General features: G+C 37.4%; 1 protein-coding gene across 4 annotated transcripts in view; it reads left to right on the forward strand.

Moving 5' to 3' along the window:
• BICD1 (BICD cargo adaptor 1) overlaps window positions 1-25,594 on the forward strand; it is a 252,906-nt gene extending 227,312 nt beyond the window's left edge. Inside the window, exons 9-10 of one of the 4 annotated variants that reach the window (XM_060657982.3) lie at window positions 13,826-13,901; window positions 19,439-25,594. In XM_060657982.3, coding sequence (XP_060513965.1) covers window positions 13,826-13,901; window positions 19,439-19,526 — 164 coding nt within the window. In that variant the 3' untranslated portion in view covers window positions 19,527-25,594. Of the gene's footprint in view, window positions 1-13,815; window positions 13,902-19,438 lie in introns of all 4 variants that reach the window. The other 3 variants (XM_060657977.3, XM_060657978.3, XM_060657981.3) reach the window with 3 other exon arrangements.
• The last annotated feature ends 740 nt before the right edge of the window (window positions 25,595-26,334 follow it).

A 26,334-nucleotide genomic window follows, 5' to 3' on the forward strand; every position in this document is an offset into this window, starting at 1 on the left:
AAAAATATCAATAGGCAGATAGAAAACATCAAGGAGACGTATACCTCTAGGATAAGTTTCTAGATTAGAGATCCTGCTTCCGACTCAGTGAATTGACCAGCCTCTGCCACTAAAGGACCAACTAGTTCAAATACTGAATTTAAAAATTGCTCACGTTCTCTATGATCTACCTGTGCATGCTCCCAACTCAAGTCAGGGAACAGCCTTTATTCTGCCAACCTGACGTCAGTTACCTACAGCACCTAACCTTTAGTATCTTGGGTATCCTTTGTGGGTAGCAGGTGCTACAACTGTCTAGCACTGGCATCACCTTGCCTTCATATCCCAAAGCTCCTTATGCAAAAGAAGAGTTTTAGTATTCTGTTCTGTTGGGCAGCTGGGACCTCCCCTTCATTGGATTCCAGGGGAGAATAGCCATCAGCCTCTTCTTTGCTATGCTTCCACTATTTAATCCTGTCTGTTGGCACTAGTCTATTGTATTCTACTGTTTGCCCTCACTGCAACTACTTAACAACCTCTGTTATTTTAAAACAAAACCCCTCTGATTATAAACATTTCCCGGGATGTTAAATCCAAACTTCAGCTTTCAAAGGGATGCTTTATATCTACAAAGAACTCTAAGGAAAACATAAGAAAAAGCCACATTGGGTCTCCAGTGAAGCCAATCTTGAGGTTAACAACAGTAGACTCTCCTTTACATTCATAATGATATATGGACAGAGCTTCTCCCAACTCTGGAGACTCTGATTCTATGAGTACACATTATTCCCTTCATGATCGGGACTGGAGCTTGTGTACAACCATGTTTCTAAATAGACTTGCAAGTAAAAACATTAAAATATTTCAGTACAGGGGCGCCTGGGTGGCTTGGTCGGTTAAGCGCCCGACTTCGGCTCAGGTCATGATCTCACGGTCTGTGAGTTCGAGCCCCGCATCGGGCTCTGTGCTGACAGCTCAGAGCCTGGAGCCTGTTTCAGATTCTGTGTCTCCCTCTCTCTCTGCCCCTCCCCTGTTCATGCTCTGTCTCTCTCTGTCTCAAAAATAAATAAATGTTAAAAAAAAAAAAAATTTAAAAAAAAAAAAAAAAAGAAAAAAAAAATAAAATAAAATATTTCAGTACAAGTAGTACACTTTCCAACAAGAAAAAGGAATATTCCCATCATCTTAATAAACAGAACAACCTTTTTTTGTTTGACAGTCTGAAGTGTCTATGTGTTATGAACTGACTGTACAAGGCAGAAAAGAGCAGTGTCCCACACTGAATTCTTGCAGTGTGCTAATGCTTTGATTTCCTTCCCAAAACTGATGGGACTCAATTTCTAAAAGCATACCTAGATTATTACACATGATATGGAGGCCACTGATTTAATACAGATATGTTTCTTTGGTGCCCATCACCAAACTCTCTGGAGGCATTAATAAATAGCTGGGGAACAGACCTTTCCACGTGCTCACACTGGCTTCAGTGGCTCTCCTGAGCTCTGGGCAAGTTGGTCAGCGTCTGAAGGGGCAGCCTGAATTCTGCTGGGAGCATGGTGCAAATAATGGGTAGATGTAATGCTCATGGGAAGACTACACTTGCTTGAAATGAAGTAGTGAAAAGGTAGTTCCATAGCACTTGCACCCAGACTACTTACAGTGACCTAGTAATTAAACTTGTACAGCTCACCGACCAGAAAAGATTGACCGTGGGTGGTATCATTACATGACAATGGAGCATCCAGCCACCCTGGCTTTCCTTTTGTGCAACAGTATGTCCCTTCTTCTACACACCCCTCTCTTCCACCATCTATTGATGCTTCTTTGGTTTTCTTGGCAGTTTCCTCAGTGTATTGTGCTTGAAAGGTATGAGAGGAAAAAGGAAAAACACAAAACAGTTGACTTTATTCCTTTCTCTTGTTTACTCTAAAAAAAAGTAAAGTCATAAAGATGTCATATAACTCTTAATTTTATGGTCCTTTAATTGTCACCTCTCAGCCAAAAAGAAACAGTCATTAATATGCTCTCCACATCACAAATCCAAAGTTTTTAGGAACTGTACATGTAAAAGCCAAGTTCGTTTCCGTTTTGCTCATTACTGGACTCTGGAGATTTCCTTTTTCTTTTTTGGTGTATAGGTTATGTCACTTTCATGTGTCCAGACCATAAATCAGATCTCCTTCAGGGGGACTGCTCAGGTAATGGCATTAGTCAGTGAAGGTTCTCAAGAAACGGACTGATCAGATTGTTACTCTTAAAATAGTTAAAGGAAACAACTCTAATTTCAAATATTTGCATTGATTTGTATGAAAATGTGTGTGTTTATTTTGCAGGATACTGGTTTAGAAACAGGACTGTCATTTTAGCTAAACCTACTTTTAGTGGATATGAAATTGTTGCTTTTTTTAGTTGAAGGGATAAACTTTCCTCACGTGAAGTACTTTTTTGCTGCTCCGATGCTGTTCATCTAGTCTGTTTTTTGCTCCAAACTGGGCCTTGCCTTCCAATTCTTCATCACACATAAGGGTATATCTGACTCCAAATAGAATCAATCGATGATCAGCTTAGATGGTAAGATCTGAAATTACAAGTTTAGAGTAGGAGGGAGTACCATCCCTGGTACTCTGGTCAAATGGCACCCAAGACTGGCACAGATGTCACAGGGAGGATGCTGTTTAGCTTACCTTGCACACCGGTTTCTGGCAGCCCACAGTCACGGCTCCGCCTCCATTCATATGTCCTTAAAAAAAACAAGTATAGATTAGTTGCTTACTCTGAGTAGGTATTTATGGAATAAGCCGTTATGTAATGACACAGAATCAGTTAAACATACATTTTTTTTCTCTTTTTATGCACTACTTGACATCAAAAGCAAAAAGAGGTAAGTTGGCTCTAAACCTGTAGGTGAACCTCATTTTCTTTAATAGATTTATTCTTGAGTAGCTTTGCTTCAAACAAGTTTCCATAAGTCAAATACTTTTACATTAGGAAGCTTGTCATTGTAAATCCTTATTCTTTGATAAATGAATAAGCACCTTCTGTAAACCTGGATTTTAAAAATATTTAATATTGAAAGATACTGCTTTTCCTTTAACCGAGTTATACTTAGGATTTAATTTGCTTGTGAGGACATAGTGCATTTTGTAACACTTGGTTTAGTTTGGGGGTTTCTGAATTGTTTCCCCCCCAAAATATGGATTACATCAGTATTTCTTCTTTTCTAAGAAAAGTGAAAAAAAGCCAAGAAACAACTGACATTGGTGAACATCTATAATTTTCAGATCCATCGCTTTACAGAAGAGGATGCCCTGAACCTCTCAGAATATTTTCTAGTGTTGATTTTTTTATGATGAAAAAACATTAAATAAGAAAATCAAACACATTTCACTGAGTGGTGTCTCATATATTTTTCTTCTCGGGATATATTTTTAAAATTGATCTTTTTGGTGGGTTTTCGGTGGTAGTTTGTTTAACTTATTTCTCTCTTGTGTCTTTTTGGTGATGAATTAATTTGACATTTCAAAGGTATAGCTGGTCTTCATCTGCTACGTGCTATGATTCACTTTGCTGAATGAGAACAGACCCATCATACCACCTTGAGTTAACTCTGCCAGCTAACATTGTCCTTGGGAAGGTCATTTCTGAACAAAAGGCTGTTTTCCAAAAGGTGTCTAATTGGTGTAAGAATCTGGTAGCAAAATGTACTTTTACCTCTTGGTGCCACTGTATTTCATCCCCCTCCCCTCCTTTATCTTCTGTCCTTCCCACCGTAGGAGTTGATTACACATGTGTTCATGGTTTCATTATACATGGTTCAGGAGCAGAAGGCTGACTATACTGCAGGGCATTTTTATATTTCTCTTTCGCAAGGTTTGAAATAAAAAACAGATTGTGAATATTGCTTTGTTTTATCAGCTAGTTATATGATATCCATGAGGACAGCAGATGGAAAGCTGGGTGAAAGTTTTTGTTTAATCTATGATGACTGAAAGGTCTAAAGATGCTCCCTCTTCTTCGCAAGTCATGCTCTGATTCTACATCATTGAAGACAATTTTAATGCTTGTCACCAAAATGTGATAAACTATATGCAGTTGTCATTTGTATGAAGGTGGAGCCAGTTTAAAGATGTTATCGGGTCATATGTTTGCATTGTCTATATTGAATTTTTTCTATGTATTTCAACAATTCTGTCTTTACTGTTCTCTGGAAAATTTTAATGAATAATGATTGTTTCTATCAAGGGTATAAACATGTCATGGAATTTGCTGTGTTAAACACTGATGGAAAGATAAGGCTGAAGTGTCTGGTGACATGAATTAGCAGATTACACTCCTGAGTAGTCAGAAATAAGGCTATTGTCCTATCGGTGGATACTTTCAGAGAAACTAATGTATTAACAGGATATGTTGTATGTTTAGCAAACAGGGATGAGATAGCCAACTCCATGTGTTTGATTATAAAATGCTAAAAGTTGATTCACAGCTATCCATTTTTATTAGTGTCAATGTACCTTTAAGTTCATCATTAGACTTTTACAAATATTTCAACTTTTCTTAATTACTGTTTATATTTATGTCAATGTTTCTATTTCATGCTCTCCTTATTATTTTTCTTTATATAATGTTTCTACTTTAAATATTTCTTTTTTTTTCCTAAATATTCTGTATGTCTGTTTTTTTCAGTTTATGTGTATAGGCATCCATAGGACTATTTAAGCGTTCAAGCCGTTACTATTAGGAGAATGTATTTTGATGCTTCTTTCCATGAACTTTTCTGTTAATTCACTAACACACTATTAATCATTTTGTAGATTTAGTGAGGAATAATTTAGTATTGATGTTATTTGGCACACCTTAAATAATGGCACTTAAAAATTATTTTCAAGATTTATACATCCAAGTTTTACAATTATCAAAGGATGATAATTAATCACCCAATATCACTAAATTAGCTCTAAAACCTCTATCAGATAGTATTTCCTCCTTCTTACTTCTTTCATTAGAAAGATGATGACAGGAGTGCCTAATTATAAACTCTCCCCTCTTCAAGTGGATCCATCAGACAATGCATTAATGAAGTACTAATAAACAAATCCAAGAATCCTTTAGGGAAGATGAAATCAGTATATTAACAAGGATTTTTTCACCACATGCATCCCCAAGCAGACTACTGTGGGGAAACGAAGAATTATAAGAATGATAAGACAGGGTTCTCTCTCTCTGAACCACGTAGAGTGACCAAGGAGATTAGACATACTTCAGGGACAGCAGTGGTCAAAGCTGTATACAAAAGGAGCTTAGGGGAAGCAAATGCTTCCCCCTGGGTGGTCAGGAATAAAAACAAAACTTGTTATTTCTGAATGGTCCAAGAGAAGAGCATTTCAGATGAATGTAATGATAGGGGCAAAAAAAAAAAAAAAAAAAAAGAAAAGAAAAAAACCCAAAAGAATCATTGTCAAGATGATTTCATCATATGGTCTATCTTGGCTTTTTAAATTTTACTGTTGTCAAAGGCATTTACTTAGTTACTTCAAGCTGAAAACCTCAAGGTCACCTTGACTTCTCCCCATGGTGTTCCTCATGTGTAATCAATGACAATTCCTGTCCATAGACCTGGGCTATATGCTTTCACAGACATTCTCTCACCTGGTCTGCAAAGTTGTATTTAATGTCCTCACTTAACAGAGAAACTGAGGCTCAGAACAGTTAAGTCACTTCTTCGGCGTCCCTCAGCTACTGTTTGGTGGAGTAGGATCTAACCACAAAGGTCTCTCTGATGGACTTTAAATCTCGTGCTGAAATGGAGGAAAGTTGAGGAGCACAAGGGAGAGAGAATGGAGAATGAAGAGGAAGGCAAGGAGACCACAGAATTGCTGCAGAATATCATTGGCAGATGGAAGAAAATTATCATGATTTACCCATTATCCATCCCCAAGGATTGTTGTGTAAAGCCCTCACTTAAGACCTGGCTGTAGGCATAAGTATGACAGTAATCATGAGGAGCATCTTTGTGCTGTTATCTGCAAATATCCAGAATTCCTGTGTTTGGGAGGCTTTTCTTTAATAATTATGCAATTTTTCTAGAAACTTGTATTCTAGAAAATACTCAGATATCATATTCTGTCATCGGTTTAGTTTTCGCCAATACCACTGATTTGACCACTTTGGCATTTAAAATGCTTTTTTGCTAAGAAGAAAGTCTGCAGAAATTCGAGTACAGATGTTCATTTAGAATTTGTGCTTCTGGCCTTTTGTATATGTCTTTTTCCCTGAGTTTCCTTGAATTAAACCTTATTTATTTGTCCCAACTCTTAGACTGTTTAGAGTTTGGAAAAGTTTAAGTTCTCAGTTTACTTAGACTAGAGAAGTACTGATGACAGAGTAAGAGAGAAGAGTAGGGGTGCTAACTGCTTCCACTTTGGAGCAACTACAGAGGCTCCATATTAGTTTGCTAGGGCTACCATAACAAAAGACCATAGACTGAGGGGCTTACACAATATACATTTATTTATTCATCGTTCTGGAAGCTAGAAGGCCAAGATCAAGGTTGGGCAGGATTTGTTTCTCTGGAGGCCTCTCCCCCTGGCATGTAGATGGCCACCTTCTCTTCACATGGCCTGTGTGAGCCCATCCCTGGTGTCTCTGTGTTCTCTGTCTCCCAATCCCTTCTCTTCATAAGGCCATCAATCAGATTGGATTAGAGCTGACCCTAACACAGCAGCATTTTCACTTAATGACCTCTTTAAAGATCCTGTTTCCAAATATACAGTAGTTACATTCTGAGGTAGTGGTAGGGCTTCCAACATATGAATTTGGGGTGACAAAATTTAGTCCATTACAGATCCATGTGGCATTCCACTGGGCTTCTGTTCTCACTGTGCTTCCCTCTGCAAGGGTGCAAAGAACATCACTTGAACCTTTCTGATCCTCAGCGTCCTGATATCTAAAATGAGGACCATGACAACCAAACTCAACTGAGTTTTGTGAGCCCAAAAAAGCTTTTGTTCACTATAAAAATCTTACGGAAGGTACCCATGCACAAACTCCTTAACCTCCCTAGGCCTCAGTTTCTTGTTTGCAAAATAAAAATAAATCCAATCTCTTTTAAGTTTTTTTAGGGATTAAAGAACTGTTGCATGCAAAATGCTTAGCCTAATGTCTGCAAATACACAGCACTTACTGAATGTTCCATGTTACCATTATTTCTCATCCTTTCCTCTTCCTTCTGCATTCCTTCTGCCTACTCTTCCTTTTCTGTCATGGCCCAAATCCCAATTAGTGACTAGTTTGGAAGCATATGGCCAGGTGTGTGGAAAGAAGAACGAGGGATATCCTTTCATCTCTCATAAGGGCACAAAAGAGGATGTCTCTATGTTTTGATCATTAACTAAGGAGCTATTTTAGGACAATCTATAACTATCTCTGTTGACCTTCTGTTTAATAACTTTCATCGTTAAACATTTTTTTTCTACTGTTAATCATCTGTCCTCATTGAAAGGTCCTTAATGAATATTGACCATTTACTCCAAGTAGGTAAGATTTTTGTTCCAAAGTGATATCCATTTGAAAATAACAGTAATATCATTATTTATGACAGCAGTTGTTTAAGTGGGTAAATTTAATTACTGAGCCCATCTTTCTTTAACAGTCTTGGAAATAGTACATCAAGTAGACAAAGTGATTAACTGTCTCACCAAGAGGCATGTTTGCATTTGTATCATGATTTTCATTTTCCCTGCCATTTTTGAAGTATGTGAGTTGCCATTTGTAAATGAGAAGGGGAAAAAAAAAGGAAAGCACACATACTATTCCTTCCCACTTTTCTTGTCAGAGGAAAGATGCTAAAAATATCATGGTCTTATGAAAGATGAGGAAAATGTGCTCAGGGAGAATATGGAAGTGAGAAGGTGAGTTCCTAGATGAGTCAGAGAAAGAAATGTGGAAATAGAATTTTTATATAATGGAAAAGAAAGATATTTCTCTGATCTGTAGACCAACAACCTTGAGGCTGATTCTAGGGAAATTTCTGGAAGCTGATGGGTTTCATATGCTCAGTATAGAATAGGGATCACTAACAGCCAGCATGAGTTCATCAAGAATGACTTATGCTAGACTTATTTTCATTCTCTACCTTGTAAGATCAGGAAGAGTGGTAATATAATATACCTGAATTTTGGCAAACAACTGACCAGGTATTTTATAATGTTTTTTAGGATAGAAAAATTCTAGATGATGTAATTGTTTAGGTCCGTAACTGGTTGAAAGACATCTTCAAAGGCCCAAATTCATAGATTGGTGTTCATGACATAAGGTCTCTACTTAGCCTGACCCCATTATTGGTTACTAATCTTGGATAAAAATGAAGATATCAAGGTCATGAATATCACATTTTCTAATTTGAGGGAGAAATAACAGGGAGAGGACGTTACTATACTAGATGACAGAATAGGATCTAAAAGATGCATCAGGTAGAAAAAGGTGAGACGTACTGGAGATAAACATAAAATTAAAAGTATGTGAAGGGCACTTGGCTGGCTCAGTCGGAGGAGCGTGCAACTGATTCATCTCAGGGTCATGAATTCAAGCCCTATGTAGAACTCACTTAAATAAAACTTTTTTAAAAAGCACATGAAATATCGCATTGGGATTCCAGACACCCCAAGTACAAGTTGGAGGAAGCATAACTGGATGGCACCCTCTGTAGGCAAAGTGAGCTCATATGAAACAGTGTGACACATCTGCTGGGAAAAAAAAAAAAAAATCCATACAGGCTTCTGCTCTTTGAATAGAATCAGGATATCTCAAATGAGGCAAGACTGCCAGCCCACCCCGCCAATCACATCTTATCCCACAGGATTTCCTTTCTGAACACCTCACTTTTAGAAGATTGTTGCATAAACTGGAACATGGTCAGAGAGCAAGGAGGCAAGTGAGGGAAGTCAAAATTGGGTCCTGTGAAGAGGAATTTGCATTATTTGGCCCGAGGAAACCTCAGGGGACAGGGAATTTTCATAGGAAGATGTGTAGCACCTGGCGGAGTCTGTGGTCATAAGGGAAGGAGATGCGGTATGGAAAATAAGAGCTCATGAAACGATAGGGATGCATCAGTTCTCAGGTCTGGAACCCCAGGGGTGGGGAAGGCTGGCCACTCTGTAGGGGACCATTTGCCACAAAGAGCTGCTGCTAGGCTTCCCGCAGAGCATCTGGCACCAAGGAAGCTGTCCCTGCAGCCGCAGGGTCCTCACCCTCTCACCACTGCCTGCTGAGCCCAGTGTGGAGCCAAAACACAGAGGCTCTCCCTCCCTCCCCAAACAGCCACCAGGAGGCTCATGGGACCTTCTAAGGCATTGACTTTTTAAAAAATTTGTTCATATTTCTAAGTTGCATTAGGAAGTTTAAAAGTAATAGAAGCCAGAGAGGAAAACCCTATAACCAGACTTTCTCTCCCTAATCGTTAATTTACAGAAATTGCATATTATCTCCATTCTTGCACCCTTGATCTTGCTTTGTGTTTTGAGGGAATTGGTTGCCTTCAAATTACTATGTCAACTATCTGGTGAAGTTCTTATTTTTTTAACTTTTTTTTTAATGTGAATTTATTTTTGAGAGACAGAGGGAGAGAGAGAGAGAGGGAGAGAGAGAGAGAGGGAGAGAGAGAGCATGAGTGAGGGAGGGGCAGAGAGAGAAGGAGACACAGGATCTGAAGCAGGCTCCAGGCTCCAAGCTGTCAGCACAGAACCTAACAAGGGGCTCGAACTCACAAACCAAGAGACCAGGACCTGAGCCAAAGTCGGCCACTTAACCGACTGAGCCATCCAGGTGTCCCTGGTGAAGTTCTTATTTATGTTTCTTTGACTCTATGACCCCGATATTTTCTAGAGGTAGCTAGTGTCAATTTGAGAAACAATCAGAGTCGTGAGTAGAAAATAGGCCTCAGCATCAGAAAAGTCTGCCTGTTTTAAATACTTGCTCTGCCACTTTCTACCTGTGTGACGGTGAGCAAGTTAATATATATGGTGATCGTGTATTAATTTAATCAGTGAATGTTTGTGGAACACCTACTATGATGTCAGTTCTGTATTTGTTGCTAGTGCATGAAAAATGTTAAAGGAAAAAAATAGCCTCAGGGTATATGAGATTCTGATACCGTTCCCATATATCAAAAATACTTATTTTCTTATGGCAGGAATAGTGAAAATAATACCTCCAGAGTGTTGCTAAGACTTAAAACAGATAACTAATATAAAGTTCCTAAGAGAAATTACATCATGTTGATTCAGCGAATAATTTCCTTTCTTCTTTCTCCTTCCTTTTTTTTTTTAAACTTCCTTTCTAGTTGGCTTTGTTTATGGAGGAATGTCATACAAGGGTAGTCTTTATGTGTATACCAGTATAGATCTGTCAATGCTTTAAGCTATAATATCCCTTATTCATCTGCCCTTGAGGTACTAACAATCTCTTGAATATGCTATGACGTGTCTCAGGCCTGTGACCTTATGAACATACAGTGTTATCTAGTTCAGTTCTGAACATTTCAAATACTTTAATTTTGTGATAAAAGATTTTATTACTAATAGTAGACACCATAAACCATTTATAGTTGCTAAGAAGTGCTTTGGCTAACTCATCATTTTAGGCATCAGCCTAGATGTTACAACCTCCAGGAAGCATTTTCTGACCATTTAGACTCAGTTAAGTATTTCTGCTCTGAGATTCCTACATTTTCCTATCCTGGAAAGCAATGCACTGATTTGTGTGCAAATGCAATTCAGCCTTTGGCTTATACAATCCTGGATTCAAATCCAGCTCCACCTCTTGGTGGACTTTGGCTAGTTACTTAACCTAAGTCCTCCTTTCCTCATCCATCAACTGTGATTAATAAAACAGGATTACAGGAGAGCATGCATGTTAGGTGCCTACCCAGTGCCTGGCACATGGTAAGCAATGAATAAGTGCTGGGTGGTTATCATCATCACCATCATCATCATCACCATCACCATCACCACCGGCATCATGACACTTACTGTAATTGCTGGTTGAATATGCTTGTTTTACCCAATGGGCCAGGGACCATATCTTCTCTGTTTTCCTTTTGTCCCCAATGCCTAACAGATTTGAACACATACTCAGAGTTTAGTAACTTGATTGTTGAATGGTTGTGATGAGCTCAGGTGACAGTAGTGACTCCTGGAGTACTTTAATATATCCTGCGTGAGTCACATAATTGTCATCTTTTATGCCCTCAAAAGTAAAGGGATTTTCCCAGTCCCCAACCCACCCACTTCATTTTACAAAGTACATGCTAGTACACATCCCACTGTTCAGCTGGGCTAGATGTATATGTAACTGGAAGGCTGTCAACCCAATAAGAGAGTTTTAAAAAAAATTTTTTTAATGCTTATTTATATTTGAGAAAGAGAGAGAAAGAGACAGTGCACAAGTGGGGGAGGGGCAGAGAGAGATGGAGGCAGAATTGGAAGCAGGCTCTAGGTTCTGAACTGCCAGCACAGAGCCCAATGCGGGGCTCGAACCCATGAGCCATGAGATCATGACCTGAGCTGAAGTCAGACGCTCAACCGACTGAACCACCCAGGTGTCCTGAGAAGAAAGTTTTAGAAGGCAAGTCAGAGCAATATGGCTGTTTTTCAAATTTTATTTTTCCATCTATCACCATATTATTTGTGGAATTTGCTTTTTAACCTTTAAGGACAACACTTGCTAAGTACTTATAAATAACAAGTGCAAAGTAGTAATGATAATGAGCCCAGAGGTGATGTTGCTACTGAAGTAGAAAAAACTGATACTCACTACAAGTGTAAGGAATATCCACCACTTATTAAACAATTCATTAAGGGAATACACTGTGGTCCTGCTCATCTGCTTGCTAAATTTTATCACAGAGCATATTTTGAATGAATAATAATTTGTAACTACCTTAGCAAAAAATATTTCTATTGTAAGGGAGAAATAGGAAAAAAATTAGACCATGTAAACGCTCAAATTAATTCTAAGGCTTGTCATTCCACAGAGGCCAAAATTTTTTAAAAGAAGAGCTTTACCTCCCTGGAAATGGAAGACATAGGGCCAAATTCCAGAGTGGTTTTCCCGGTGTTCACTTTCATTTCCATCCATTGTATTTACCCAAATACACCATAGGAGGGCAGCATTCTCCTGGTTAACTTAAAACTGCTGATCGTATCAAAATCATTATCTGAATTAGCCCAAGACATCCCTAAATTATCACTTAGATCAGAAAGCTGTTGGAAAAGATAAAAGGCGCATGAAGGAATTCATCCTTTAAGACTCTGAGTTTCTACAAAAGGGAATCATTGAGTTAATCAAGCTGCAAAATGAGAAGACAAAGTTAAAGGAAAGAAAAAATAATTCTCCAAAGTGGAGAAAATGGAAATATTTGTTACATTTGAAAGACTTTTACTAACTATGATAATCTGAACACAAGCTACTCAGTGAGAATCAGATCTCATTCTTATTAGTAAGCAATAATTAATAAGCTATTCTGCAACAAAGACCACCTGTGAAAGGCTCCCTTCAGTAATGATGTTCCCTTGAATGAACTCAAATCAGGCCTGTCTACTTAGCCTCACAGACAGCTTTAGTGTGGTTTCAATGTTGTAAGCAAAAGCATCAGCAGTTTTCACAAATTTTGGTATTCTGGAATTATATAAGCAGGTTTTGCTGTATTGAGAACATACTGGCTTTAGAACAAGTGATACTTAGACACAAGCCTGTAAATGGAAATTTCAGTGAAGCCTCAATAATTCAAGACTATAAATCATGATTTTATAATTTGGCTTAAATATTATGTTTATAACGTATAAGGAAAGAGGTTTGCTAAGCAAATCCATGGTCTAAGCAGTTAGCAAAAGGACATGCTGCAATTATTTGAGAATAATTGAATTTTCAAGTCTAACTCTAATTTTGACTTTTTTGCAAAATCTTTTTGCAGAAATATGACACATGCATGTCTAACTAACTTCTCAGGTGACAGTCAGTCTGGTGCTAATAAACAGACTATTCTTTGATTATTTTAGAACACCCAGTACACGGTGGGAGTAGATGATTAACATAACTGATCAGCTAACACATGGAGTTTCACTAGCTAGCATTTTGCCAACCTAGTGTGAGTAATATTATGTGACTTTAAAATGGCAAAAATATAACAAAAGTGATTCCCCCATTCATGTTATCTTTCTCTATCAGTCCAAGTTACTAGCAATTAGCTATTGTAATGAACATTCTAATATTTCGGCTAGCAGTTCTTGCTTTTGATTAATAACATTATCAGAAAACTGTAAAGATGACTCCTTTCTCTGATATCTTCTTAATTATGGAAAATATTGTATTGCATGCTTTTCTCAATGTACCTATGGGATTGACAATATGCCCATGTGTTCTGACAATAAAGGCAGTTATCTGAATGTATCCCATTTTGGAAAAGCAGACCTAGGTGCAAAACATGCAACTACCATCAAGTTCAGAACTTGAAGATCTTTCATTATATTAATAGGTCCCTTATTTTTAGATGTGTCCAGATACCAAATATGAATGGCCACATATGTTCAAAAGTACTTGAGAAATCTCACTAATTGTGAGATTAATTGTGAGACTAATTGTGTCACTAATTTTTTAATACTGAATTTAAATAAGAAAAACATCTTGTCTTTTCTATTGGCATCATTCAGGGGGGAACAAAGCTTAATCCAGATGTTTCAATGAGAATGCACATTCCTCACTAAATCTCTCAGGCAACTGCTTTAGTTACTGTTACTAACACGATGCTCCGTCATCTCTTTGTATACATGTCTAATTTATCAGTTTCTTGTAGATTGTCAGCAGCCTGCTGCCTCCGTACCGCCACAGTGCTCACAACTAGCCGGGAGGCAAGACTGCCCAACTGTCAGGTAAATTTGGATGTCATTTCTCTTCTCACCCAGCTGCATGTCAGATCCATGGATCCCAAGCTCTCCTTTCTAACACCATAATTTCCTATCCATGATTATATTTGCTACGTTGTATCTCAAATATGGGCTACGCTAACATACACTGGATACCTGAAGTCCACGTGTACCCGATGGAAATACAAGAGAGCTAGAGTTTATTTTACTGGCTGCCAGTGGGTAGACTAAGGGCTGCCTTCAGCTCCCTTGTGTGAGTAAATAGTTGAATTAGTCCAGTGGTTCATTACCTTCCCAAATATAAAACCTGGAATTGTTAGGATGTTTGCCCTACTTTTTCTTTTGCTTGTCTTCTGTCCTTAGAATATAGTTCTCAGGCAGAAAAAGCAAGAAGAATAGAAAGCATATCTCATGTCTGTGGCAAGATAACTTTATGAAAATGTTTCTCTTTTTTCTCCACCCACCATCCTCATTAAAACTGAATTTGAAAGCTGGAGAATAACTTACAATTGGCATTTAAAATGAATATTTGCAGTGATAGTGCCCTTTATATGAGATTAACTGAAGAATTTTAAAGACAGCTTTACATACTCCCTGGACACTAAGTTGGAGAGTTTGCTGACGACTTCTGTTCCAATGAAAGCTTTACAAATCCATCATGAATTTACCTCCATGTGGCTGCACTCCCACTCAGCATCAGAGCGCCCCCCTCAGGACCTCACATTCTTGTGGAATACTTCATCTCAGTTACTTGGCCTCTGATGGTGCCAAGTTTTTGTAGTCTGGTGCCGCTTGTATAGTCTACTTATTGTTCTTTCCGGATTTTAATTTGTGCTTTGCTCTTCTACCAGGGCAAGGCTGGTTTTGAGCAGGGGCAGGTCTAATTGTATTTCTACATATGTCAGAACTAGATATCAGTAGCTGGCTGCCCGTGGCCATGGGTTAGAGCCAGGAGGACTGGGGAGCCATAAGTGCTCCCCAGAAATACAGTGGCAGCCAAAGCCCCCATGTGACTTGGTCTCCAGGTGGTTGTCCAGCAAACTGTAGAAGTGAGACGGGGAGTTAGCAGGAAACGGTGCACGATTAAATAGGCCCCAAGCCAGTATCTCCTGATTGATGTCTAGTCTGCCAACAGGATTCCAGCAACAGGATTTTTACTTTAGAAATGTTCTTTGCTAACATATAAATGCCATTTTATTACAGCAGCCAACTGTAGAGTCACTTTAATTGTGTAAGTAATTGAATATAATTATAAATGTTCACACCCAACCTAGCGGGACTCTGTGTGTGGAGTGCTGAAGGGGTCTTAACCCGCAGTCCATTCTCCACCGGGCATCCCCACCGCTCCACCGATGTTCAGCACCTGTTGATTACAGGAATGAGTGAATGAGCTCTGGAGGCAGATAGTTTGAGTTTAAATCCTACCCCTACCACCTGCTAGTTGTGTAATTGTGGAAAGTTGCTTTTGCTGGCTCAGCTTCTGTGTGTGTCTGTTGTTGTTTTGTTTGTTTGTTTTTTTCCACTTATCAAGTAAGGAAGAGAATAGTTTTGAGGGATTCTGTGAAGCACAGGCCTGATGCACACCCAATGTGCTCTCGATATCTATCACCACTACTAACCATTCTCAGTACCTAAATGTTCCTCAAGGCAAAGGCCTATGGTCTCTTTCATAACTTCTCTAATTTGCTTGTGGAAAGTGCGAGGAAGCCCACGTCTTGTTTATTTATTTATTTTTAATTTGTTTTAATTTACATCCAAGTTAGTTGGCATATAGTACAGTAATGATTTCAGGAGTAGAATCCAGTGATTGATCTCCTACGTAGGAGAAGTCTACTTCTTTAAGTGTTTCAAATGGGTAAGGAATGGAAAGGCTAGTGGTGAAATTTTTTACATTGAATTTTATTTCACCTTCCTTTCTTTTTCTTAGGAACCAGTTTGACTAAATGGTTACCTGCCCCAGTTCCGTATCTTCTGAGTGTACAGAATTTAGGTTGTTTGCTACACCCTCACAGGGATTATTTCCTTTAAAGAAAAGCAACTTAATGAATTACAGATGTTTCTAGTTTCTACCCATGTGAATGCAGCATGGTCCAAGCTTCCGCTGTCCCTTATTGTGGTCCACACAGAGAAATGATAAAGTACATACAGACCTGAAAGACTGTCCTTTTCAGAGTCACCGAGATTATGATCGTCTTCCTTCCCACCCACACCTGCTGCCAAATGGCTTGAATTTGATGCCCTCACTGCTCTTTTCACTTCTTTCTGGCAAGAAAAGTTAACAGCCAACGTTTGAATTCTTACCATGTACCTGACATGTGTTCAGTTCTTTACAGTTTTTAATCATTACAACCCCCGAAGGTAGGCACAGTTACCCCACCCATTTTTAAAACAGGACACTGAGGAGGAGGAGGAGGTCACATGACTTCTCTGGGGTCACCCATCCTGGAAGCAGTTGAGCCCAACGAGTCTGGCACCCATGGTCCCACCACTGCAGTACACACCAATGTGCTGCCAGGAGATGCTCACCGACTTTAATTCTGCTGTGATGAGCATAGAGAGCATTTAAATCACCCATGTTGATGCTTTATCCCTGCCTGGAAAAGGAATGTTCATTTCATAGAAACATGAGAAATGAAACACACTAACAGTGTTGAGTAACCATACATCAGTGTTCTCTATCTCTGTTTCTCACAATGAAAATTATCTTATACTTCCTTCAGCTTACATAGGTGTTCAAATAACTTTTTGGGCATATGGTTTTGAATACATGAGCATTTTCCTCCTATTTTTCATATATGCTTTCTACAGACTGATTCCATTATAGAGCTAAGTTATTGAAATTGTTTATAGATGATAGATATTATAATATGGACAGAGTGCCCAAGGTGTTGCAGCGTTGGATGTAATATTTAAATATATGCAGATGTTTCTTATTTAGCACTTCTCCCCTTCTATCAAGTAGTTGCTTATTGGGACAAAAAAAAGAAACTTTCTGAAGAAATACCCATTTTTATATCTTAATAATAGTTTCCTAAGCCAACTGTTTACAACGTGATCTACCTACAAAAAGTAGGTTCTTAAATGGTAAAGGTTGAATAACAGGTGGGTTCCTGAAGGTGTTTAGCCGTCAGAACTCAATACATTCTGTGCCTTAAATAATTAGAACTTCTCTAATATTTATACCTAAGAAACAATTTCTTAACCTGTAAGCCAATGTGTGATTGCATTTTTATGGAAATTTAAAATAGCCATAGTGTATTATAAAGTATTTATGGGGGTGCCTGGGTGGCTCAGTCGGTTGAGTGTCTGACTTCAGCTCAGGTCATGATCTCACTGTTCCTGAATTTGAGCGGCGCATCGGGCTCTGTGTTAAGAGCTCAGAGCCTGGGGCCTGTTTCAGATTCTGTGTCTCCCTCTCTGTCTCTCTGTCTCTGTCTGCCCCTCCCCTACTCATGCTCTGTCTCTCTCTGTCTCTCTCTCTCTCAAATAAACATTAAAAAAATAATAAAAAAGAAATAAAGTATTTATGATCCCTCACTTTACGTAAAAAATCTGAAATAATGAACAAATTTTGAAATCATCATGAATAGCATAATGTCATGGTGTTGGGCCAAGCGGACCATAACTTGGAGTTAAGCTGTTGCAACACCCTTCAGCTGGTCAAGCAGAAATGCTTGTCTTCTTTGATGAAGAAGAGTATTTGAACGACATGGGGCCTTCAAACAGCCGTCTTGTGTAATGTGACTACCCCATGCTGCTTGCCACAACTTATGTTGAATAATATGTTTCGTTCCCCCCAGAAGAAACTTGTTCTTAATCATGCAGATTTAAGAGAAAGAAGCCCTGTTAGGTCCATGGGAGAGTCTGTCTGCGGAGTCTGTGTTCCTCTGCCATCTGACTCTGTGTGGAGGATGGAGGAAGACTTTTGCCATGTGATATTTTTTAGTGCTTGTGTTGAAGCTCCAGCTCTCCCAGGCTCACCTACCATATTTTAAAAATAGCTGGGAAAAATCATTGTTATCGCTTGTTGCTCTTACCAATACAGAAGAGCACCTCTCCTCTGAAATTAAATTCATAGCAGTTCAAAGAGTTTGGGAGGTAAAGATGACCTCAAGCAGATCGGTATTTTACATAATTATAATTTTGTGTTAAAATTCAAGAGATATGCTTGAAGGATAATCTCAGTACCAAAGGTAAAAAGTATTTTTTTTAACGTTTATTTATTTTTGAGCGAGAGAGAGAACACGAACAGGGGAGGGGCAGAGAGAGAGGGACACGCAGTATCTGAAGCAGGCTCCAGGCTCCCACCTGTCAGCACAGAGCCGGACGCGGACCTCAGACTCACCGACCGTGAGGTCATGACCTGAGCCAAAGTCAGATACTTAACTGATTGAGCCACCCAGCTGCCCCAAGATAAAAAGTATTTTTAATGGCAATTTTTAATGAATTCAATGATAATATTAGCTTTAAAAACTATGATTAAATAAATAAGTAATAATACTCATAATCATGGTAAGCCATGAATAGTTTTCTCAAATATTACTCCTGACATAAATGAATTCTATGGTACTGAATTTTATAATATATGAGGGAAAAAGCAGAGTGTTAGAAAAATGCCCATCTTTTTCTATTAAAAAAAATCCCCATAGTGTGTGTTCCCCTCCATTAGTTACCTTTGAAAAGGTCTGAACTCCAATGTGTTTTATAGATTTACCGTAGAAAATTCAGTGATTTCACTTCCTTATCCTGCAAGACTATTCATCAAAACATTGATGAGCCTGAACATTTATGTGTTCATTTAAACTGGAGGCTCTCGGAAGTGGTTGTTTGGAAGTCTGTATTATATGCTCATCGAATAGGAAGTTTTAAAACTGTCCCGTCTGATTGACACCGCTAAGCTAAAGCAAGCAGTGGCAACCTTTAGAGCGAATTAGGCTTCCATAGACAAAGGACTTATCCTATGGAATCTGGATCTACCAGAGAACTGAAGAGTTCTCTAAAGCCTTGGTCCAGCATTGTCTGCATTCCCCTGGAACTTGTTAGAAATAAAGATTCTCAGGTCCCCCCTCAGAGCTATCAAATCAGAATCGGCATTTTACCAAGATCCCAGGTGATTGGTGTGCGCATTAAAGTTTAAAAAGAACTGATTTGAAGAACTCTTGCAAATAACCCAAAGACCTGAGGGAAACGAGACTGTGTGCAGAAATTAAAGAGCAACATTGGGGGAAGAGTTATATATGTCCTTTCCCTACCACATTTTTCTTTTTCTTTTTAATTTCTTTCTCTCTCTCTCTCTCTCTTTCTTTCTCTCTCTCTCTGTCTCTTTCTTTCTTTCTTTCTTTCTTTCTTTCTTTCTTTCTGTGTACTGCTTTGAAAAACTCCAGTCGTCTTAGCATGCTTTAGATTTAAACCGTTTATTGTGCAGAGTTTCTGTTTCTGTTTTAAAATTTTCTGTGAAGAGATTGTGTCTCTTTAACCCTTACAAGTGTGCCTGGCCCCCCGTACGTGTGTTTCTTGCTGACACGCTTGTTTCTCATTTTCAGTCCTGACATAGCTCTCCCTGACGAGCAGCCACATTCCAGCCCGCAGTGCGCCCCTCTCCACTGTCTCTCCAAGCCTCCTTACCCCTAGTCTCCATCTCCCACGGACGAATATCTGAGGTGAATGCTTTGTAACCACACACAGGATACTGCCCAAGATCCCGCGGGTGTTTTCTTCTCGGGTGTGAGAGGTAGGATTGGATTCGTGTTCGTCGTTTTGGAAGATGAAAGAAAGTTAAGAAGAATAACACAAAGCACAGACTCCAGTGTAATGAAACATTTGATGGTTTCTCTAAGTCACAGACAAACCTCTACAATCAAATGGCTATGGTTAATTGAAAGCAAGAAATAAAAGGAAACAGGAACCGTGTATCTCAGATGGCTGGCTTTACCTCGATAGCATAAGAAAGACCTAAGACAATGTAAAATACATAGATTGTAAAATCATCTTTCCTTGTACTTCTAATTCAGCTATAGAAGTCAATTCCCATATTTTTTGTCATCAATATTTATTTTATACTTTATTTGCCACATGACTTATGTCTATAAAAATCATTTCTGTGAGAGGTGAACTTAATTCATTTATTTTTAAATACACATAATTTGCTCAATTAAGTATGAGTTTTAATTTAGTTTGAAATCTGGAATTGACCAGACCATGGTCATATTTCTTGCACAAAATAATAAATGAGGTGCATCGGAATGTTAACAATAACTGTATTTGCTGCTACACTGATATTGTTTATGTGCTTATTTACATTGACTGATGGTGGTGTTTGTTTTTTTTTAACTAGAATTCTTTACTTGATTTTATTAAGTAAATCTAAGAAAGACTATGTTATGATTCACTGACTTACTCAACTTTTGACAGCATCTTTAATTTTTTAAAACTGCAGACAAGTAGATCACTGGTGCTGCTCTCTTGTGTGTGTGTATGTGTGTGTGATAATGTTAAGGAAGCTAAATAATGTTAAGGGGGAAAAAAGCGTGTTCATTTAAAGACCAGATTTTTTTTTTTTACTTTCCCAAATTCAGGGTCCTTAATCATGAGTCTTTCCTGCAAAAAAGGTATCAAACTGGGAAAAAATATACTACACAGATGTAAGTTAGCCTTTGATTAATTAATTTACCCAGAAAGTGTTCAAATTTTGATTAAAAGTGTATGTTTTGTTGTTGTTAGGTTTTTTTCATAATGAATCGTCCTTGCCAAAAAACAATAAATAAACCTTAGCTCATTGTCTACTTTTGACAAACACTCAGGTGCCTACAATCATTATATTATATTGAGATAATACATGTTCCTAGTTCATTTACAGATTCTGCTGGGTAACTTTTATGACTTGATTTAAGGCAGTGGATTTTCATAGCAAAATTTCTTTTGCACATAATCTGACGAACAAGGAAAACAGCTAATTGAGCTGAAAGGTCTAACACTCTTGGGCTCCTTAAGTACCAAGTGCTGCCCACACAATCGCTCCTAGCCCTGATTCCTTGTCTAGTCAGGTAGCCTTAACTTATTTAAAACCATAACGGTTTGACCTTTTCATGTAACTGTATCTGTAACTTCTCTTCAAAACAGAAACAATCCTCACTGTTAACACAAAAGATAGTTCACAATGCAGGGCTCTAGCAGTGGGGATCTAGTTGTGGAGATCTCAGCTTCATGGGTGGGGGTAGGGAGCACATTCGTGGACGGTCTATCAAAGATGGCAGCCAGTCGGTAAATCATAAAGCACAGTGCAGGAGCTCTCGTCAGTTGTACGTACACCTATTAAGTAGTGGTCACTATTACCAAAGCAACCAAGAGGTTTTGAGTTCCTTATGTGAGTGCTATTTTCAACAGTGTCATTTATTATGCAGCTTGGAGTAACTGGAAATCTTCACCAAAGTAAAGATTCAGGTTAAAGTAACAGAAACAAGAAACAAAACAGACCTTCATAAAGTCCTGATCGTGGCAGCCGAGTGTTCTGCTCATTCCTACCTGCATTGCCTTGCTGTTCTTAATCATTTCCTTCATTTTGTTAATGTTTTATCTGCTTGGTACCAGTATTAGTGAGACGGTGTGGATTTCGTTGGAGTTCAATTCAAAGAAACTATCCCATACCCCCTCCTACTTTTTCTTTCTCTGTTTCTTCTTGTTATTTCTCTTTCAAGCATTATGTTTTCAGACCTGAGAAGTGGCATGGCTGCTAAGTTGACTTTTAATAAAAACTGTTTGTGCCTGAGGGAAAATACGCCTTTTTAAAAAGTACCTCAGAACATCTTCCTCTATTGCCTCATCAACTTTGTTGGTGGTACAGGGATTCAGCACAAGTATTGTCTGTGTGGAATACAGGGCAGTACTGCCTATTGACAGTGCAGTATTGCTTTCGTGCCCCTTTACTCTGTAGTTACGACCTGGTGAAAAGCCAAGGTATAGACAACACATTTATTTCTTTCAATACAAGTTTATCATTAAATCTATTATATGCTGGTTTTATTTCACTTCTTTATCCTAATAGAGTGGGAAATGCTTGTTTTGAAGTATCAATTCTATAAAGTTGTTAATTTTAGCAAACTTTGCCAAGAAGATATAGAAACGTGGAAATAAATTTCTAATTTTCAGCACAAAATTAGATAATAGTCCCTAACCGGTAAGAGAGAATTCCATGTATTTACACTGTGGCATCGTTTAGTATAGTTTAAACCGAGCCATATCTGTATTTATTTATAGGCATTTAAAAAATAAATATGTGTAGCATTGATAAAAATCAGTACCTTTAAAAAAATCAGAATTCAAAAAGAAATTGAAAAATTGGAGAATCAGTGAAAATCAGAAAGAACAAACCTCAGTGAGACTGACTGAAGACAGACTTGGCGAATGAAAACCAACTACAGAAATACAATAATATTGGTTAATCATTGGAAACACAGTGGGCAAAGACGAAAGGTAACCGGCAAGAGCGGTTAGCAAAGGAACTAGTAGTTTTTTACAAGTAAGCACAATTACTATACTAAAAAGAAGTCATTATGCAGAGATGCTTTCCTACTGAGGCTTTTTCTTAGCCAAAAAATAAAATTAAGTTTAAAGGAGCAATAAATTGCCTTTGGCCTGAGTGCACAGGAGTATACAGGACCCTTGGATTTATCTTTCCAGTCAACTTGTATTTCATCAGATCCCTCTCATACATACAATTCTGCTTCAATAAGAGGAATCTGAAGAACTTTGAGAAAACGAAAAGTTATTAAATAATTAAGAAAAGACGTATTTAGAAAGATGATACTTTTATTTAGCTTAAGGAAAAGGAGGTACAATAGTGATCCTCAAGCCAAGAAAATGTAACAAACGAGAAGTACCGGTTATAGATATCATTATTAAGACTGCAATAAGAAAAACTAAGTCTTTAGTGTGAAGGATTTATATTACCTCTATGAAAGAGATTTTTAACGGTGGAAAAGAAATCAGTGGAACTGATAATCATAAAGAATTTTTGTTTTTCAAAAATTAAATACTATTGGTTTTCTAGTAAGGATTGATAGGTGGCAAGGTATTTTATGATAATGTATTATAATTCTGGGATTCCATAATCCTATGCTTCTTTTGAACTTGAAAATACTCTGAAGTAATGCTGGTTAATCATGAAATATTTTATCCCTTGAAAATAGGATAACAATCTTAATTTTTCCAAGATCTCTGGTAAAAAACAAGACCATTGGTATTACTTTTTCTCCCAGCTATATTTCATAATATCTTTAAAGTTGCCCAGAATGTAGTAATTTTAGTATAAAAAGCCTCAATTGTCAGAGTCTAAAAAACAAATGTCCTCAGGAATACTTCAGAAATAGAAAGTATGCAATCCCTTGGGGGCCCGATGCCTCTCAAATTTTATCTTTTCTTAAAAGGATCTTCAATCTCAGTATTTCCTCTTTCTAATGCTTTGGACAATATTCCTGTACAGATAGTCCTTCTGTTTCCAACAACCATGAAACATTGGTCATATAAACCAACCGGGAATGTGGACGGTATTAAATAAAATCCTCTACAATTCTCAAGCGGAAATTACAAAATATGAAAAAGAAGAAATGGAATATATTTTCTACTAGGATAAGAATGACAAATTTTAATGTGTAATTATTGTAATCAATCAGCCAAAAGACATAATCTGTTTTTCAGAAAGACATATCAAGGGAAAGTAATCGATTTCCAGTAAGGAACTGTGTTGATTCAGCCCAAGGATGCCAAAGGCATTGATATTGTAGATCTAAAGGAGGACTTAGATTCAAAAGGAACTCTTAGGATAAAGTTCACAATTAAAAAAAAATTGTCCTCCAGACTTTTTGTTTGTTTTTAAGCCAGAATGATTTAAAATAATCCTTGTATTTAAGATTGCAAAAAATTTAGAAGAATATGTTTTCAAATAAAGGGAACATAATTCTTGACAAAGCTGTTGAACTGGAGTTGTGATAAATGGCATGATCAGTGCTGCTATTGACAAGGAATTTTTACCTTGAAATCAATTTCTATGGACATAGACCAATCTAGCTCCCGAGTGACCTTTTCCACTGTCTGTAATTATGTCCCCAGATGAGTTGCATCTGTAAGTAAATTCATCTTTACTTAAACGCCAAGTTAACTGCCATAGTCCCTGATGTGTTGCATTTGTAGCCTGATCCAATTATGTTGACATCAGAAGGATTTTGTCTAGACATCTCTTTCATCCTTCTTACTCAAAGTATAACCGCAAAAGATATTTAGTATTAAGGTGTGTTCCCCAATCGATTTTTCCAGAAATAATGTTCTACTTACGAAGAAGAGGAGTAATTAACTGCCTTTACTTTAAGGGTGTGAGTACATAAAAGTATGCGTGTAAAATGTTTGCATGAGATATTTCACATCATGTAAGCTTTCCCATATTCATAATATGAACACTATAGAAGTCTTATTTCTCTTGTGATCTTCTCTCCATTAGGAATGTAAGGAGATTATTACCTATATCTGGTCTCCTTTCCATATTGAAATGCATGGCTCTAATCCTCAGTGTATTTTTATCCCTTTCCTCTGGAGTTATTTAAAATTTGTCCTATTTAAACTGACGCCTGAATAAACTGCCGAGCCAGATTATTTCTGTGATTGGAGTTTAAGTGCTATAGAACATTGGTCAAGAACACATCTTTATTTTAACTTTTCTTTCTTTCAGAATTATTCTCTGATCGTTATGGTTCTCTAATAAAAACACTGAGAAGTAAATCGAATGTTTTTAGTATAGCTGTATGCTTTTCTTTCTAAAAAGTCATTTAAAAACAAAGATCAGAGAACTATAAAGAGAAATGTCATCATTTTGTTGACAAATCATTATTCAATAATAACAAATATCCAGAATGAATCATTTTGTTGTTTAGGTTTATAGATTTGATTATGTACCAAATCTTAGAGGAAATAAATGATTTTACCATTATTGCCACAAAATTTTTAAGCTCAATGGTTTGACTGTTAGAGTCAATTAAACAATTCTTTGAAAATCTTTTATGATATTTTTATAATCTACTCAGTGTTTTTATTTGCATGATTATGCATATATGAGGAACCATATATGATTCTGAATTGTATTTCTTTCCAGTATTAACATTTGTGTAATGTGTGGCCCCCCTGATTTGTACACTATATAATTGTTGTTGTAAAGATTCTGCTGTTCCTACATTTAATTGCAATTTTGTTATTATACCTTTTGGGATTAAATGATGTGAAGTGTTTCCACCTAATGATAATACCATATGAAAACATGACTAAAAGACTGATCTAAGAAACTCTTTTGTTGCTAATTATTTTTTAAAATCCAAATTTCAAAGGACACTTGTTCTCCAAGACATATACATTTATTTTAAATTCAGAAAAATTCTTATGAATTTATTATTGCTTGTTCTTTAAAATTTTTTTATTATAGACAATCCTCAGTGAATGTTTCGTGGGAGAATCCATATATGATATGTTCTTGTATTTGTGTAATCTGATCATGCACTCAATGGTTGGAAAAGGAACTCCAATGCTAAGAAAATAACCAAAAGCCAATATATCGATTCTTATATCTTGGTTTATGTTACCAACTGAATATGGTGTAATGCATAACTCTTTCCAGTAAATAAACTGGTTATCTTTTGTTCATCTATGCTACCTTTTTATCAGTTTGAGCGATTTTTCTGTATGTCATTTTGATTTGTACTTACCAAAAAAGAAGAAAGTATAGGAGTTTCTATGTGATTTATATATTTATTCAAAGAGCACTTATTTGAACTGAAAACTAAATGCTTCCCTCTGACATTTCTACACATTCCTATTAAGTAATGTGTATCAAATTTGCCCATTTTCTCCATTTATCATCTCTCGTACCTGTAATCTTTTCTAAAAGGGTATTTTGGCAGGAGGATACACTTAGCTGAATTAGATTAGGATTGTACCAACATGAAGAAACTGTCTGTTCAAAAAAAAAAAAAAAAAGGAAACATTACTTTAATGAAAGAAGAATGAAGAAGTTTGTATGCTTTATTTTGGAATACAATCCTTCTTTGTTCTCTTTCATGTGAAGGAACAGCAGAGTCCCAAAACTTGGAGGAAGGTTAGTTTACTAGCTCCTTCTTCAACTATGTGTTGTAGCAAATCAGCTGTTTTGGGAGTTATCTGCTTTGACATGATTTTATTTCAGGAAGTGGGAGAGAGGGAGAACCAGGCAGAATATGGACTTACGCGAGGCTTTGATGAGTTGAAACCTCTAATGCAATCCTCACCATAACTGATCAGATTAATGGGCGCTGCAACAATCCTAGCTGAAGGTGCCTGCTTACTTGTTGTATGAACACAACACTAGATATAATAGTGTAAACTTTCCCCCAAGTCTCTCCTTTTCCTCTTCTGAAAGCTATTGCTT

The sequence above is a fragment of the Panthera onca genome, chromosome B4 (genome assembly GCF_046562875.1).
Source record: "Panthera onca isolate mPanOnc1 chromosome B4, mPanOnc1 haplotype 2, whole genome shotgun sequence".
Taxonomy (NCBI): domain Eukaryota; kingdom Metazoa; phylum Chordata; class Mammalia; order Carnivora; family Felidae; genus Panthera; species Panthera onca.